Consider the following 18,012-nt stretch of genomic DNA (forward strand, 5'->3'; position numbering starts at 1 on the left):
TGACTGAATTAATCTGCACAAACCTATTTGTGATTCCCTGAGGATGAATGTCCACTTGGTATGTTATGAATCCTAATCCTCAGCATCCAACTGTCTGCAGAACCATTATCATTAGTAAATGTATCAATTAACTGCTCGTCAGAGAATGATTAATTGTATATATATATATGGAGAGAGAGACGCGAACCATAAAATAATAAAAATATATAGTCTACATGAAATATTCCGGACTCTATAGCCTATGTACTGTATGTAACGATTTTATTCTGTCTTATTTATTAATTATTTGTATTAGTTAGCAGGTTGTACTAGTGTAAAATGTAACACCTTAAATACACAAAATTTATTAAATCTACAAATGTGGAGGAAATGTTTCAAAAATGAAATAAACTCAATTGAAAAAGTGCATAATTTGAACATCCATTTGTTATGCAGACATCGAGGCGTTTCAGTCATGCAGACAGCCAGTAGAGGGCTGGTTTGGGTTCCTGCTTCGTACAAGTTGCACCAGGACTGAGAGCAAGTACTTAGCCCTGTGTTGTGTTGTGTTGTTAGGTGGATAATGAAGAAATCATCGCCGCTTTCTTCTTTGAGAAGCAAGTCGGTAAAAAAGTAAAATGTAGAAAGTGCCTGAGAAGGCACAGCTAGTTTATGAATTAGCTAGCTAGGTCAATGCTACGATAAGCTAACTTGTTGGGTTCGGTTACTGAACGGTGGCTAATGTAGCTTGTTCATTTAATAGTTAACTCAGGTTTTTACTCTGTGTTAGTTTTGGAGTAACATGTCATTCCCTTCTGTGAAAACAAACAAATTGTTAACATGCTGTTCTCGTAAAGTTGCGTAACTAGGTAAAGAAATACGATAAACAAAGTAAACCGAAATGTAAATAATTGTTAGCTTAACGCTAATTGCTAACAGTAGCGAGTTGTCATCACGAAATATGAGAGCGACCTGTTGTTCAGTTTGTCTTTAGCTACAACAAAGAGTTGTTCTGTTCTGACACCAGGGCATATAGTCACAACATTTTTTCTTCTTCCTGTGATTCAGGGACCTTATATTTTAAGAGGCACATCTCGCAGCTGCGGGTCTGCCAGCTCACAGTATACCAGCAGAAATTTGTCTAAAGTCCGCAATGTTCAATCCACACATCCATCAGCAGCAGCAGCAGCAGCAACAGCAGCAACAGCCACAGTTTCACCCGCACCTGCCGCAGGCGCCAGCCTCCTCCGCCGCCCCCGCCACCGCCTCCTCCGGGGCATCATGTCGCCCACCACCACCACCAGACACCGCGGTAAGGCCGTTAACTCGAGACCGGGGATTGGACAGGGCCTTTAGGTTGATATAAAGCATTTAGCTGCTGACGTTTGCTGAGCTGGACGTCCTGCCACGAAAGACTTCACGATTAAAAAATGGCTGAACTCTATTAGCGAGCGCAATTTTAACTTGAATGGAGTATTTGTAGAATTTGGTAGTGTTTTAGTGTATTGTTGAAGGTGCGTATAGCCATAACCCGCAGGACCCAGAACCTGCAGCTATAACTTTGATCAGTATTTCTTTCTGTCCCAAACTAGCAGCACTGGTATACTTTATAGAAATATTTGTTTGTTATTGTTACCAGAGACCTCTTAGTTACTGCTTTGTCTTTCTGGATCTGGCCTGACCGAAAATAGTTGTTAAACTAAAGACAATGAAACACTGTTGCAAAATTTGTGGCTCCAAACCAAATAGTGCGATCAGATCACCTGTGTTATGGCCTCTTGGCACCAGCACAGGTCCTAATTTACAGTGCAAGGTACCTTGTGGGTTTGTGCCATGTTCCCTGTCAGCTTTTATTACTGCATCTTGTTTATTCCTAGGATGAGCAAAAGCAGCAGAGAGTACAGCTTGCTTTATACCACCAGCAGACCATACTGTGCCTGTTTCCTTTGCTGTGCTCTCATGCGGTCATTAGTGCTACTTATGTGTTTATCATAACAGTGAATTAATTAGTTTGTACTTTGAGAGAGCATATGTGTTCAGAGTCCATGTCAAGAAACTGTGACTCATGGTATTTCTACTTCAGGATGTTAGCTGATTTTCACATAATATGAGTATGTGAGGGTCTGCCCTCCAGTTTGGCCAGAAGGCAGACTACTCTGCTCTTATTGACAGGAATATATTTTTCACTGAAAATCTGCTTTTCTTTTTCTTAAATATATTGAAGTAATGCTACATGTTTATATGCACTTGTATATTTGTTGCCCAGGGCCATTTCTGTGCCTCCCCAGACAGCCCCTCCACCCAGGATGGTCAACTTGTGCCAGGCGACTCAGACAACCATCATCGCCCCCAATCCCATGCTACAGGGGGCCATACTGATGCAGCAGATGCAGGGTACAGTTTGCATTTGCATTAAAATATAAATCGATCTGGAACAGTGCAAAGCCCCCGCATTCCCCAGTCCCTACATATTTAGTAGCTAATAATCAAAAGCTGCATTATAAGATTTTATTTGTCATTATGATATGTTGCAAAGCATTAAACTACAACTCCTTCATGCTTTTCATTTGTCCAGGTAACATGCGGAGCCTTGGGATGGGAGGGCAGCAGTTCCGTCAGTTCTTCGCAGCTGGGGCCGGGTCATCTTTGCTTGGGCCAGTTCCTATGGGCATGGCCATCAAATCTCCCATCATGGGTTTCCCAGCTGCACGATCCTTCCACCCACATGCCCGCTACTACAGCCCCCCCACCACAGCCTTGTCCTCCTCCTCATCCACTACAGTAAGTACAACAGCTCCATTAGGTAGGTAGGTAGGTACTTTATTGATCCCTCAATGGGGAAATTTTAGTGTTTCAGCAGCAATGGAGAACAAACAACATAACACCATGAGAAACAAACACCACACACACATCTTGATAAACAAATTTCAGTACCTCAAGCAGCAATAGAGAACAAACAACATAACACCATGAGAACAAGCACCGCACACACACATCCTGATAAATAAATTCTAAGTACTCAAAAATAGACATAATCAAGTATTTGAATAATCAAGAACAGAATTTACATATGTGCATATTAACCATGAATTTTACCCCAGGATTTGAGTATTACATAGTCAGTTGACTATTACATAGTCCCTCATACTTTCACCTAGCTTATCCCTGCAGTGATGTATCGCTGTGGGGAGGAATGACCTATGGTAATGCTCCTTCTTAATGTAACAGTCTTGGAACCGTTAAGATTATAATGATTATAATCACTATGTAGGATTTCAGCCCAGTTAATATACTCCATTAGGGTTGCATTAATGACAAATTCCTCTGGGTTAGGCAACCTGTGATGCCATGCAATTTGAACGTAATCCTTTGAAAGACACTCCAAGGTTGCCACTGTCACACAAAAGTAACTGAAGCCAACATAAAATCTTCAATTAAGTTTGCATTTTTCTCATTATAATAAAGAAACAGACAAAATTATGCTTTGATCACACCCACAGGACCTGATTATAGAGCAGAATCTGTTGTTGGATTTATCAGTGAGCTGATGCACAAGGAATTGAGAGAAACTATTTTGATAATTGATTAATCATTAAAGTTATTTTAAAGCATTTTTATTGCCAAAATTTCTATTGGTTTTACCTTCTCAAATGTGAATCTTTACTAAATTTCCCATTCTAATATTAAACTAAATATAATTTGGTTTTGGACATGTCTGTGAACAAAACAAGCAATTTAAATGTGTTGACTTGAGGTTGTTGGAAATTTTTTTCCCAGTTTTCTGACATTCTTTATACTAACTGGTTAACCAAAACTAGTAAATAACAGGTTAATGAGTAATGAAAATAATGGTTTGTTCTATAAAATTCTAACACAAGTGTCTCTTATCTGCACTTGTGGTAATATCCTTTTGCTCCGGCTTTATCTCAGACTTGAAGGTATAGCCATGTCAGTCGGGCCTAGTGTTTGATTCTGACTTTAATAAACAACCCACACCTTTTTATAAATAGTGTAACTGAAATCCTGTTTTCTTTCTCTGTGTGTAGGACACAGCAGTTCGCCAGCCAGACAGGAAACGAGACAGCGAGCAGATGGCAGCAGGGAGCACAGACGACCAGCCAGCAGCTAACAGCACCAGCGAATCTAGTGATAAGTCTGAAACAGGTAGAGAGCTACAATCCAGTCAGCACTGAAAGATGTCTATTGTTTAAGGTGGGAGCCTGAGGGGAATGGCATAAGCTGAATATTGTATGTAATTTTAAACTTGTGTTTGTGCCTCCATAAACTACAATACTTGGAGAAGACTGATGGTGAACAATTGTTAATAGACAATGTTCTCTTCTTTGGTTTTGCATATTCTACCAGCAGATGGACCCACACAGATCTCAGTGGAGCAACTTGAAGAGCCTGTAGTGAAGAAGCAAAGGACAGAGGAGTATGAAATCCATTTTTGTTGCTATGATTGCCATCAGTGTTTAACATAAGTTGTATATGAAGACAGACAGCATGTCACTATGCAAATATGAAGCCAGGCTGTCACCAATACAGAGGCTGCCATCTTGCTGTTATATTTACTGATGCATTTTTCAACCAGATTCTGTATGCTAGTGACCACAGGTTGAGCTGCAATATCAAGCCTCCAATCAAAGCTGTCAGTCATCCAAAATACACCCCCTTTTATATCATCAGATCATTGTGATATAATCTACCTAAAATGACAGAAAGAAGTTTGGGTCATGTCCCATTTGTTAACATTGAGGGTACAGGTGTATGACCTGTACCTGTGCCAGCCACCATGGAGTGATTGATTTGTGAGGGCTTCACTTCCTGTGGAGCTCTCATATTGTCCATGCAGTCTATGGTGTCTCTTATCCATAGGTAGAAACTGGGGTTGCATAGTGCTTTACAGTGTGTTTTTTAATACAAATTAAGATTATAGAAGTAATTTGCCTTCGTTAACTGGAAGTCAGAAATAATTTTAACCTTCAACGTTTGTTTTTTTTTTTCTTTTTCTCAGGTCACAGGAGACCAAAGAACAGTGTTTTGTCAAAACTGTCACTGTTGCACGTGGGGAGGTTCTTTCTTCAGAGTGCAATAGCAGCACTAAGGAGAGCCAGTCTGAAGGTAAAACACTGGAGAGTAGATGCTTCAAATACTTCACATATTAAGCAGTAATTTCCTATAAGTCTTTTGTAGTTTACACCAGTTAAGATAAATACTTAAATGTATTGGTCTCAAACCATTTCCCAGGTTGTGTTGTTCTGGAGATAGGAGGTTCTGCAGGTGGTTCAGATGTTGTTGAGTTTCTGGAGGAGAGCAGAGCTGATGCGGTGAGAGGATCTTTTTATTTGGTATGGTCAGGTCACAGACAAAAAGATGTAAACACCTAATAAAATATTTTGTTTATGTAACAATCAGTATGCAAACACTACTACAAAGGTGGGTCACATTAGACTGAGTGTATATCTCTGCCATATTTCAGTTTTAAAAACACATGACGCTGGGTTTACATCTGGTTTGTGAAACCTCTCTGTAGGTGCACAGCTGTTTGTCTGGCAGGCTGAGTGAAGATGATCAGCAGGTTAATTTAGCCTCAGAGGAACCGCAACAGGGAAAAGATGCCTCTTTGGGTTCACCAGACAACCAGGATGAAGGAGAGGAGGTTGTAGCAGAGGGCGCCAACAAGTTTTACTGCTACCTCTGCAGCATTACCTGCCACAACCAGCAAGTAGGCTGAAAACACACACGCACACACACACACCAGTTTTACAGGGAATATGGATGCTCTTGTTTGCTGGGAATGTGCAGTTCATAATGATAGTGTTACTGTTCCTTCTTCTAATTTTTATTTTCTCTCTTCTGTGGTTTTGTAGAATTTTAGGAGTCATATGAACAGCATTTCCCACCAGCAAAGGATGATGGAAATCCAGCACATGAGCAACGCTTGTCTGGTTACATTGCTGCCACGAGTGCAAGAGTCTTTACAGGGAGCAAGCAAAGATGGGTCTGTTTCTAAATGCACAAAAATGCATTTGGTTTAGATTTTGTATTCTGATTTTGAAAACAGCAAGCAAGATAATTACACATCTTTTAGGTGACTCATAAACAAATAACTGTGTGTGTCCAGGCTAGAGTAAATGATCCTTATGAGTCCTAAAAGATATTTCTTTGCAGGGAGAAAAAGACTGACTTGAAGCATTGGTGTGCCACCTGTCACACCCACTTCACCAGTAGCATCATGGACCATCGTCGCACAGAGGAGCACAAAGTAATCAGCTGCCCATTTTATTGTTAAAACATTTTCTCTGATTGCATCTATTGAGAGTAATTAGTAATGGGCTGGTATCCCTTCATCTCTCCTCAGCTTGCCAGTAGAGCAGCCATTTCCTCCTGCACAGTCTGCAAGAAGCACTTCAGGACCTCCCAAATGTTTGTAGAGCACTTGCAGTCATTGGATCACAGACAGAAAGTAGAGAAGGTATGTGTTTTTATATTTGTAAAGACGGCAAGTTTTTTTCCCCAGAGAAATTAAACAGTCACTGTTGCACCTCACTAATGTACTCATTACTGTTTTTCAGCTCCAGGAAAAAGGGAGCTGTGAGGCCTTAGCCAAGCTCACATCCACAGACACAGATGGCTTTTCAGTGGAAGAGGATGAGGGCAGTGAGGTGGAGGAGGGAGAGGACAGACAGAACGAGGAAGGAGATAAAGACTTCTTTGAGAAACAGGTTATTTGTTGACATTTTTAAGTCTGTCCAACATGTGCATTTAAATGGCCAGAAAGCTTTGATGAGTTAAACATCACTCTGAGCTAAGCTCTGAAATAACACTTGTAATGGGAAATTTATATCAGCACCCTTTTGCCACAGCACACTATTAGTACCTTATAATTGGTGTACTTATCATAAAGTGGTTGTTTACCATGTCTGTTGTGACCTGGTACAGGGGGGCTGGTCCTCCCTTAAAGAGGTGACCCTAAAAGACATGGCCAGTGATGAGAAGTATGACCCTGATACAGTCTACGGTAAGTGATGACTAACTCCTGGGTCTTCACTGCAGAAATCCTTTTGTTTTCTTGCCTTTTCTTCTAGATGGGATTTACTGATAGCATTCAATATTGTGAAATATCACATTTAAGTCTGGTTTCTGATTTCCTTCATTGCAGGGTCCAGTTTTTTTGTTCCAGTAGCAGGTTTTATCTGCAGACTCTGCAACAAATTCTACCACTTTGAATCCCCTGCTCTACACACCCACTGCAAATCACTGAAGCACTTTGAGAATCTTAAGGTTTGTTTTTAACGACTGATTATTTGTGGCTTGAATGAAGCCTTCCCTGGTAGGCTAGTGGTTAAGGCGCAGCGCTCTCGGCATTGCGGCCCCAGTTCGAGTCAGGGTTGCGTAGCAATTGTAGTTAAGTATATTAATATTTGTGGCCATTTGTGTTCAGCAGATAAGAGAGGCATGTATTTATTTTTATTGATTATATAACCCAAGCTTTAATCCAGGGATACACAGCAAAGCTGCCAATCACAAAAATGTTAAATAATACAGTTATTGTGTTTTTTGTTTTTGTTTTGTTTTTTTTCTTTAACTCGTCAAGTATTTTTGTTTTCAAATGAGTAGGTGGTGTTCTTTTTGGGCTAAAAACAAGTACAGTTGTATTTAAAGGACAGGATTTGTGATTACTCAATTTTGCAACGTGATCAAATGCATCAAAGTGTATTATCCTTGAGTAATTTCCATTGGCTTACTGCATTATCTTTCTGCATTCTTTTCTCAGACGTACAGCGCGTTGCTGAGTCAAAAGGGTGAGGCTGTTGAATCTTCCAGAGAATCTCTCCTAGCTGGGGACAGCCTCAGGCCTGTAACAGACATCACTACTGACTGTTCAGATAAAAATTACTGCATTGATGGTTCATTGACCAACCAAAACTCCATGCATCCCATCGTTACACTCACCCGACTGAAAGTGCAGACAGACAACCAACAGGAGAAAGAAGCAGAACACAGGCCGATGTCACAGGATTTCACTGCCACCTCAGTAACAAGCACTGGCAGCACAGACCAAGACCTCTGCCTCCACAGCAAAGAGGAAGAGACCACATCCCAGGCATCTGGAGATCAGGAGAGTCCTGTTGAGCTGCCTGTTGGCAGCAGAGAGGGGCCAGGCTCAGAGTTGGCAGCAGCTGTTAAGGATGCTAATGAAGACGAGGAAGAAGAAGCTCCTGTTCTCCCAGGGAAAAAGAACTGTACAGGAAAGGCAAAAACTGCGACCAAACGCAGGTCAGGCAGGGCCACAAACAGGTGTTGAGTCAGTAATGTGATGTGGAAAGTCAGGAAATCAGGTACAACCTTTGGATAGGATGTGTCAGTATATGAAGAGGTGCTTTTTTGAAACAGAGACCAAGAAGTGAACAGCCCAGCGTCTTGCAGTGTCAGTCAGAAGACTGATGACGGTGAACTTCTGTCCCAGGGTGGGAAATTAAGACCTGACTGCTTGATGGTGGGTAAGCCTCTTAATAATGGCCTCCAGTTAGAAATGTTTTTTCTTATATAGGCCCCCAGCCATTAGATTACAGCAAAACTAGGGACATGAGTGGAATAAGAAGAATCTAGCAATGTACTAGAAAGACATAATCATCATAGTTATAAGAATGCTTCAACCTGTTTCCAAGTAATGTTATAAAGTGATATTGTTAATGAATATCAGTCTTCAATCCTGTCACATTACGGCTCATGAGATGTTACATAAATATCATCTGTGAGGTTAAAACAGTTCCATGGTGACAATGGGCCAGTGAACTGCACTAATAAAGCACATTTTTACATGGTGGTATGAACATATTGTATATCTGGGTTTTCTAGACAACAAATTCATTATTTATTTTATTTTAACAAACCTATTGCACAGAAACAACTTTTAATGAAGCTCTTCTTAACAAAAAGTGTTATAGATTTAATAACATGCAGGCTTCTGGGACTTTTTATTTCACCCACAAACACGAGGTGAAACCTGTTGAAATCTGTGAGGTGTTGTAGTGCTTCAGTCCCAGCCTTCAGTGCCTGCTGTAAGTTTTACATGCCACCAGATGTCACTGTACTTGCACTGTTTGAAGCCCCAAAGCCTCAGCTCTTTTTGGCACTGAAGGAAGGAAAGCCCCAAAGCGTCATAAAGTTTCACCCAGCAGCCTTAGCTGTACTTTGTATTTTGAGATAATTAGCAAATAGTAGCATGCTAATATGCTAAACTAAAATGGAGAACATGGAAAACGTTACACTTGCCTGTTGTCACTAGCATTTAGTTCAAAGGACAGCTGTGCAAAGTTCAAGCTCACAGAGCATTACTCCTAGTATACTGTGACAGTTGTATTTCAAATGAGCATTATGTAGTATGGATTTGGGGGACACTGGTTTAAAATCATAAAACCTAAATGCACATTTAATAGGTAGAATTGTAAAGTTATAGTACAAATATTGGAGTAATAAAGAAAAAAAAAATGGATTTAGGTTGCCCAGTCACAATTAGAATCAGTTTTCCCACCTTTTATTTCCAAATATTGCGCTCACTTGGATTGGCACTGATCCCCTAAATGAACAATGTCTGGGCTTTTTAAATGTGGTCATGTTTATGAAAACAAAAGGACCAGTAGATTTTATATTCTGCAACCTCTGTCGCAGGCTCGCCAAAATGTTTATTTCCCACCCTGCTGTCATTGAAGATCGGGAGATTGATGAGGGCCAACTGTCATGTATTTTCAAAATCCTCTATCTAGCTATCTGAATGAAAGCTGTATTAATGGTAAAGTTGATCCATTTTCCACACTGCTTAACATGTAGCACATGAGCTGAAATGTAGAATGTAACCAAATTATATGTTTGACCAGGTGACAGGTTTTTGTTTTATAAAAAAAAGTGTTAAAATGGTACTTAGGCTTGAGTGAAATGCTGAATTTTGAAGCTGATCATAGTTGTGTTCAGGGCATTTATCATCCTTTTCTATTTTTAGACACCTTGGGTTCAAGTTGATGTCAGGTTTGAGGCTGATATGTCCTCTCACTCCAACAGCATTGCACAGGTTCTTATTGTCCTACTGGCAGTTAGTACACCCGAGTTTAATGCCATAGTTATCAACCAAATGACTCTTCACTTATACAACGTTACTCTGTGTGCCTACAGTTAGAATAAAATTAATTTTACATTTCTATGGATAAAATGCTTCTATGAGCATTCACACATGGTAGTGGTAGCTGGTGCCTATTTGCCTCCAGTTTACCATTGCTTTGCCTTTTTCATACTGAAGATGTTTCAGTTGCTATACACTGGACAGTTGAGTTAATGGTCGCACTAATATTTGCGAGAAAATAAAAACAGGTGTCTTTAGGTATCTAATGTAGCAAACTATCCTTACAATTGTTGAACTCCAGTACAAAGCACCAGTAATGTACAGTAGGCTATGCTAGGTACAGAGTTATGTGCAACATTGGTTCCCACCTTTCAGCACTCACATACTACCACAAAGTGTAAATCAGGATGTATTGTTTCCTTGTTCATGATTACTGTGCTGTTTTGGAAACATTTCATCCTCCATAATAGAGAAGAATATTCAAAACCACAGAAGGCTGGCTGACGCATGTAGCAATTCTTGTAGTCATGATGGCAACTGTCACATGAACAGTCATGTTCTGTCTGAAATAAGATGGAGCAGAGGAGATAAAAGAATGTAATAATTTCACACAGTTATATGTTTCTTATTGTATTTTTATTCAACTACTGACAAATTGATATGAACAGGTGATGTTTTCTAACTGCTGGAAGTTTAATGTATTTTTGGATGGTTTGTTTTCTGTTTGGGAGTCATTTTAATTCATATTAAAATGTCAGACAATTCCCACACTTTGCCAACTTGTTTAATGAAATTGAACAGGACAGCACAGTGTAGATTTATAATCCACTGGTAGACAAATGGAATGTTGCATATTTACTTTTTTGAATAATACAATATTTTCAGAGACTATACAGCCATTACAAGGCCGAAGTCAACACTCAATGGATGCTTTCACTAAAGCCAGAAACACACTACAGAGTGGTTGTGAGGGCTGACTTGTGAGCTTGAGAGCCTGTACAATGTACAGTTGTACATATGGTACAGATCACCTTGCACAACAGCATATAACTGGGTGTAGGGTTTAAGTATTCAAATCATTCACTTCTTGGCTAAGTTGCCTTACAAATAAAACCGCTTGGTGACTTCAAATGATTAATTTGTGTTAAGAATCAGAGCAAAGTCCTGTAGTTTTGAGAATTGTTTAATCAATAATACCACAATTTTTTATTACTTGATTTAAAATTGAAGTGTTTCTGGCTTAAGGAATTAATCTCTTAAGATGTCTCACATGACCCTAAACAAAAAGCTGCACAGAGGAACAGCTTTTTATGTTTTTGCCAGCACATTTCAGCATGTGACAGCTGTCCAACTGGTATGACAAGCTGCTAGAGGTCAAAACTCCAATCTGCTCCAGAATTAAGCATCAGCACACCACAGTTCAAAAGAAGGAGAAAGTCTAGATTTAGTTCAGTGATGGGGAGAATCCAAATATCACTGGCATACACTGATGGGGGTGTAAATTAACAGAACAATCAGATAGGCATGGACTACGCAGATCAAAGGTCACTAGTCCAACAAACAGAGGTCAGAAGTTGTTAATTTTCATAAATATTTCTATCCTTGCTGAACACAGTCCTCTTTATCTACTCCTTCCTCCCACTCATTTGAGAGCCCCCTTGGTCTTCCTTGCCGGATGAGGAGTCCCCATCTGCAGGACGATGCTGCTCCTGGGTTGGAGAGCCTAGGAGTTGGGCTCTGAACTCCAGCCGGGCTTGCCGGTTTGACTCCATCAGGTCATGCAGTTTGCCATTAAGTGCATCATTCCGCTCCTCCAGGTCATCAAGATATGAGTTGATCTGATCTAGCATGGAGTTGATGGCAGTGTACTCTGTGGACAAGTAGCAGAAAAAAATATTTCCTGTGGTTTTGATTTAATGGCCAAGTAGCTAACACAGAGCATAGTAATGCGTCTAATTTGGTAGCTGTATAAATATACCAATTTAATCTGTGGGTGTTGCTTTACTTCATTCAACTTAATTGATGTAACATCTCAATCGGAAATTCTATGAACTCGCCAAGCTAATTCAAAGTTATTGTCACCTGACATCAAGCCATGGGATAAAGCACTATACATTACTGCTTCAGGTCAGCTTAGACTTTGTAGATTTTTACTTTATTAACCAAAAATCACTGGAACAGCGCACTGAATTTGATTTCACAGCGGACTTTCCCCCGCTACTGCAATAACGGCGTAAGCATCTATTACAATGACTGAACATAATGTTAATTGATCATCAAGGTTAGCGTTACCTTCCTCGCCGAATTCATCTTCGTCATTCAGAATGCCATCATCAATAGAGATGTTTGGATCTCCATTTGGTCCAGACATTGTGTTATGTTCACTTTTAATACTTTATTTTTATTTTTTTAAGTCTTTCGTTAGCTAGCGTTACTTTTATACTGTTAACTAAGCTAGTGAGATTAGCAAAGGCCTCTTCGACTAACAATTCAAATTCAGCAAAGTCAACACCAAGTGTACTAATAAATATCTACTTTAATTTAATGTTCAGTGTTATTTCCTGGCGGTGTGGACAGATCCACTGGTTCCAGGTGGAAATCTCCGAAGATGTTAGTTGTTAGCTTCCTTAACATTTGTCATTGGCAGACGTCGAGGATTTGTTTACGGAAATGAAGAATCATGGGTGATAAGTGGGCGGGCCTTTACGGTCTCAGCAAAGATCGGTTTGAAGAACGATGGGTCACTCTGTACAGAAAATCCGACTGCTAAATAAATGGAAATACCTTCGACTCTAAAGCACAGAGGATGCTGTATATAATTGTGTGTTTACATTACCATAACCAGTGCCAGTTTTCTAGCACAATTACTCTTTATTTAAATTTCACTTGTATCGTCTCGGCTTCTGTGCTTACGAACACAGTGGACTATCTCCTAGTCCCGTGCTCTTTGATTCTGAGGCTGTCAGCTGAGTGGCTGCACTGCTAATACTTGACTTTCGCCATGTGTAATTTTGCACTGTGCCAGAAAGATGATAGCAGTTCGAATTGGTTATGTTTATAGACTGAAATGCACTGAAGAAACCGCATCATAGTAGCTGATTTCTTGCGTACAGTTTCATGACGTTAATCTCGTCAAATGAGTTAGTTTATCTCACCTGTTTCTCTGCTAGCATTGCTGAAAATGACCTTTACTCGGTTTGCTCAAAGTGATTTAATCAGAGGGACTTGTTTGATAAATATGGTAATGATAGTTGAATGAGAAGCTTTATTTTATTTCCTCTAAGCTGACCTTCCCCCCTTCGAGCAGTGGATGGCGCTGAGAAATTATGCAACAGAGGCACTGCAGTAAACCCACGTTTAGTCGTTTCCTGTAATGGGGCTGGCCTGATCATCACACTAGAAGACTTGTTTGAAGAATTTTTAAGCTATGGATGAGTTACCTGGGGACCTTAGAGCATTTCTTCTTAACCACCCTTTTCTTCAGCTTACAGATGGCAAAAAGGTTAGCGAGCAAATTGCATCACAGTACAGGCAGTACATTTTGGTAGTATGTGATGTTAGCCGTATTGCTAATGCACCTCATGAGCCATGTGTTGGCTAAATGTGTTTGTTGACCTAGATGGAAACCTATCAATGACTACCAGTTTCGATGCTGCTCCAAGCTAAACAGCGTCATTAACACCGCTTAATGTACGAAATGTGCCACCTAATTTGTTGTTTCAGATCAAATGCACACTGAATGGTCACGAGTTTCCATGCAACCTGAAGGAGCTGCAGAAGTTTACTCAAGGAAAGAAATATGAGAAACTGAGTACTACAGCACAGTTCAACTACAGCCAGTATGAACCACACATTGTGCCAAGCACAAAACAACCGTAAGGAGACACATGCTTTTGTCTGTATACTGTCATTTTGCAGGGTGAAGCACTACCGTAGTCCTAATTGTCCTTGCAGTAGTGTATTGTTACTCAGAAATGGGCAGAATCTGTCAGGATAATTTGTTATTAATTTTCTCATGTTCTGTGTGGTTTCCAGCAATCAGCTCTTCTGTAAACTGACACTCAGACATCTCAACCGGCAGCCACATGCTGTTCTAATACATGTCAACGGGAAACGCTACAAGAAGGCCCTCTCCAAATGTCAGTGCTCACCGATCTGCATGCATGTCACCTTTTCCAGATATTAACTTTTGGGTTACTGACACAAAGCCCAGGTCACATAAACGTTTGGTATGATACCCATAATTTTGGAAGGAAAAGAACTATTAGATTCTGTAGATTCAGAAGTCATGTTTAGAATAGACATCACCCTTACCTTAGTAATATTGACAGCATTCTATTAGATTAAGCTGTGTGAAACGCAATGAGCTGAAAAAATGGAGTACAGGTCAATATACAGTGCAGTAATATTTTAACATGAATTGCTGGACACTTTGACTTCATTACTGACATGACTGTCTCATTCTTGCTCTAGATGAAGAGTGTGTGCAGCAGGGGATTGAATTTGTTCCAGCCAGACTCCAACAGAAAAGGCCCAAACACTTTGAAGAGGTCGTCAGTCGGGGAAAGGCATCAAAACACGGCAGCAGCATGTGGGAACCTTCAACCAGTGACGAAGATCACAGTGACTCCGAAGACAGCATGAGTGACCTCTATCCCTGTCAGTATCCCAAGGGCACACACACTGTAGATGATGTTGTCCACTTGTTTTATGGTAGCAATCTGAGAGTCGGCATGTTTTCATTTCAGGCAGAAGAACACACCAAATGAAATGAGGATTATATTTAATTTCATTATATTTATTTTGGTAAATTAAATACACTGATAAACCACTGCATGCATGCAGATCAATGGCTAAGAGAAGTTTTAGTTTGGTCAAACAAACTTGCAGGGTTGCAGTTTTACTTTGCTAGAACACTGTGTTATTTCCCACAGCATCTATGCTCACTTTAAAAAACCCAGCGGATGCAAGTATAGAAGGTGACAGGGATGGAGAGGAAGATGACTTCCAAACAGTTGAGGATGAGGAAATGGAAGTGGACAAGCAGGCACTGCAGAAACGCAAAAAGGTCTGTAGAGTATATATTTGTGTTCTTGTCTGTGGAGATCAACTTTATTAATGTTATTATGCATTTTTCACTAACAGACATTCATACTGTCACATTTGTGTTTTACAGGTCCAGGGCAGTGGTTTTCAGAAGAAATTCAGAAATAATCACTGGAAATCAAGGCATAAGAAAAAAGGAAAAGGGGGGGAATAAAAAGTAAAATGCACTGCAAATTTTGTACCTATATTTTGTCATGGAGCAGCACTGGTATCCAGTTTGGTATAGTCTGACTGACCCTGCCCAACCTTGGTATGAGTGACCATCTGTTACCAGAAGAGCAGGGGTTTTTTCTAATTTTCTGCAAAGGTTGTCTGTTTCACTAGTTGTGGTGTTGCACAAATCCAACAGTGCTGGTTTTGCATGATATGGAAATGTGTTTGTCACAGTAAACAGATTGTTTGGAGTTGGCAGGCTGTGTTTTGTGGCTTGAAAGAGAGAACACTGCATACAATAAAATACATGTTAGGATTTGGAAACGTGTGTGTGTGTGGGTGGACACACAAAGCATCTTAAGAGCATTACACAGCACATTTGAAATATAGATATCCAGATTCCAGCTTATAGAGAGACAGACACCAACTATTGTTGCCATATATCAATAATATAATATACTTTTAATTTAAATGCTTTCATTTATACCTTTACTTAGTGTGGTGATATTTAGCTGTAATGATTGTGTAGGCCCACAGGGTGTCACTGTGGGCTGGTATATGCTTGAATAGCGAGGTACGCGAAAAAGCCCATGTTAGGGAGTTGTTGAAAGAGTTTCCCGAATGATGTTCAAATAAAACCCTTCACCAAGTCACAAATGAAAGTCTCTGTGAGCTTCATGACACGGTGTCAGAAGTGGGATGTCCTAGCAGCTTGAGAGAAGACGGACCTTTGGAACAGTGACATGGCGAAGCTTCATGCACCTGAGTCGTTCGACTTCACCCAGCCTTCGGCGTGGCCGGCCTGGAAGCAGCGCTTTTCTCGATATCGGATCGCTACGAAGCTCGACCAGGAGAGCGGGGAAGTACAAGTAAATACTCTCTTATATGCTATGGGACAAGATGCAGAGCCCATATTCAGCACGTTTACATTCCCAGAAGAGGAAGATGAAGATTATGACTATTATGAAACAGTGGTAGGGAAGTTTGAGGAACACTTTGTGCCCAAGAGAAATACCATACACGAGCGTGCATGTTTCCACAAATACTCTCAGCAAAAGGGAGAGAGTGTGGAGGCATTTGTGAGACATCTTTATGAACTAGCACAACATTGTGAGTTTGGAACTACAAAGGACGAGCAGATAAGAGATCGTATTGTCATCGGGATCGCGGACATTGAAGTGTCGCAGAAATTACAATTGGAGCCAGACTTAACGCTGGAAAAAGCCATCAGTGTGGCTCGACAGTCTGAACTCATCAAAGTGCAAAATGCTCGTGATCGACCTACTGAAAATGAAGTAAGTGTTGTTACACACAAATTCAGGAAATACAAACCATTTGGAAAGAGGCATGCTAGAGACACAAATGACCCACAGTACAAAGTAGCAGATAAGTCAGCTAAAGGGAAAAACTGTACTAGATGTGGCAGAACACATGACTATGGGGCCTGTCCTGCTACAGGGAAACGCTGTCGAAAATGCAACAAGATGGGTCACTTTGAAATAATGTGCAGAACTAAAAACGTGGGAGCAGTAAGAACTAAAAATACAGACAGTGATGAAGGCAGTGAATGGTTCTTAGGAACCGTTACAGGAGAAGACAATAACAATGACAAGTGGTTCCAAGATCTGCATATCAATGGGACAAATGTGAAATTTAGAATCGATACTGGGGCTGATATTACAGTTATGTCAGAACATACTTATCGATGCTTGCCACGGCGCCCTGTTTTGAAAAATACTAAAGCAGTCTTCACAAGTCCTGGAGGAGAATTGAGTTGCAAAGGCAAGTTTTTGACAGATTGTGAGAGACGAGGAAATAAGTACTCACTTTGGATTTATGTAATGAGAGGTCCATTACACTACAAACCTATTGGGAAGAGAAATGGCTATGAAAATGGGACTTGTACGTCGAGTGGAGAGACTTGAGGCATATGAGGATGTTTTTGGGGACAATGGTCTACTAAAGTGCGACCCTGTTAAAATAGAACTCAGACCTGACGTTCAGCCCTACAGTATTGCCTCGCCACGGCGTATTCCATTTCCTATCCTGCCACAAGTAGAAGAGGAACTGAAAATCGGGATTATGTCCGCACCAGAAATATTTCAGCGGAAGATGAGTGCTCTCTTGAAAGATCACACTGGCACCGTGGTGGTTATGGATGACATCCTGATCTTTGGTAAGGACAAACAAGATCACGATAGAAATCTTCAGGCAGTCATGCAGACTATCAAGACTTCTGGCCTGAAATTGAATAGGGACAAATGTCAGTTTGGAAAGCCGGAAATTCAGTATTTCGGACACATCATTGGGAAAGATGGTATCAAGCCAAACCCAGAAAAAGTCAAAGCCATCACAGAGCTGCCCAGTCCCACTAACATCACAGAACTACGCCAGTGTATTGGGATGATCAACTATCTGGGGAAGTTTCTCCCTGATCTTTCAGCGGTTATGTACCCTATTACCAGCCTACTGCGGAAAGATGCTGCATGGATTTGGGGCGCAGCGCAAGAACAGTCATTTAGTCAGGTAAAGACTCTGCTGACTACAACCCCAGTCTTAGCGTATTATGACGCAAGAAAACCCACGGTAGTAAGTGCGGACGCCAGCAGTTATGGGTTGGGAGCAGCCCTGTATCAGCAGCAGCAAAATGG

The 18,012-nt window shown here is 40.6% G+C and overlaps 4 protein-coding genes across 4 annotated transcripts in view; 3 read left to right on the top strand and 1 right to left on the bottom strand.

Moving 5' to 3' along the window:
• The first annotated feature begins 1,218 nt into the window (after positions 1 to 1,218).
• On the top strand, positions 1,219 to 8,315 carry ciz1a (cdkn1a interacting zinc finger protein 1a). The gene is made up of 15 exons (XM_020600798.1): positions 1,219 to 1,291; positions 2,246 to 2,373; positions 2,555 to 2,760; positions 4,026 to 4,143; positions 4,348 to 4,414; positions 4,997 to 5,103; positions 5,230 to 5,309; positions 5,516 to 5,707; positions 5,853 to 5,983; positions 6,154 to 6,247; positions 6,344 to 6,457; positions 6,558 to 6,707; positions 6,925 to 7,003; positions 7,145 to 7,266; positions 7,760 to 8,315. Exons 2-15 carry the CDS (start codon positions 2,286 to 2,288, stop codon positions 8,288 to 8,290), a joined length of 2,079 nt encoding a protein of 692 aa, XP_020456454.1. The 5' UTR covers positions 1,219 to 1,291; positions 2,246 to 2,285; the 3' UTR covers positions 8,291 to 8,315.
• A 3,392-nt stretch (positions 8,316 to 11,707) lies between these two features.
• bbln (bublin coiled coil protein) lies at positions 11,708 to 12,782 on the bottom strand. Its single transcript, XM_020600803.1, has 2 exons — positions 12,395 to 12,782; positions 11,708 to 11,972 (listed from the first exon to the last, which is right to left on the bottom strand). Exons 1-2 carry the CDS (start codon positions 12,471 to 12,473, stop codon positions 11,728 to 11,730), a joined length of 324 nt encoding a protein of 107 aa, XP_020456459.1. The 5' UTR covers positions 12,474 to 12,782; the 3' UTR covers positions 11,708 to 11,727.
• Positions 12,783 to 12,846: 64 nt separating this feature from the next.
• On the top strand, positions 12,847 to 15,612 carry surf2 (surfeit 2). The gene is made up of 7 exons (XM_020600802.1): positions 12,847 to 12,923; positions 13,387 to 13,604; positions 13,826 to 13,977; positions 14,138 to 14,241; positions 14,576 to 14,761; positions 15,037 to 15,170; positions 15,279 to 15,612. The coding sequence occupies exons 2-7, from the start codon at positions 13,530 to 13,532 to the stop codon at positions 15,360 to 15,362; spliced, it is 735 nt and encodes a 244-aa protein (XP_020456458.1). The 5' UTR covers positions 12,847 to 12,923; positions 13,387 to 13,529; the 3' UTR covers positions 15,363 to 15,612.
• Positions 15,613 to 15,710: 98 nt separating this feature from the next.
• The window catches only part of surf4 (surfeit 4), a 12,654-nt gene continuing 10,352 nt past the window's right edge, over positions 15,711 to 18,012 (top strand). Inside the window, exon 1 of the mRNA XM_020600799.1 lies at positions 15,711 to 16,656. Coding sequence (XP_020456455.1) covers positions 16,105 to 16,656 — 552 coding nt within the window. The 5' untranslated portion in view covers positions 15,711 to 16,104. The remainder of the gene's footprint in view (positions 16,657 to 18,012) is intronic.

The sequence above is a fragment of the Monopterus albus genome, unplaced genomic scaffold (assembly GCF_001952655.1).
Source record: "Monopterus albus unplaced genomic scaffold, M_albus_1.0 scaffold49.1, whole genome shotgun sequence".
Classification (NCBI taxonomy): domain Eukaryota; kingdom Metazoa; phylum Chordata; class Actinopteri; order Synbranchiformes; family Synbranchidae; genus Monopterus; species Monopterus albus.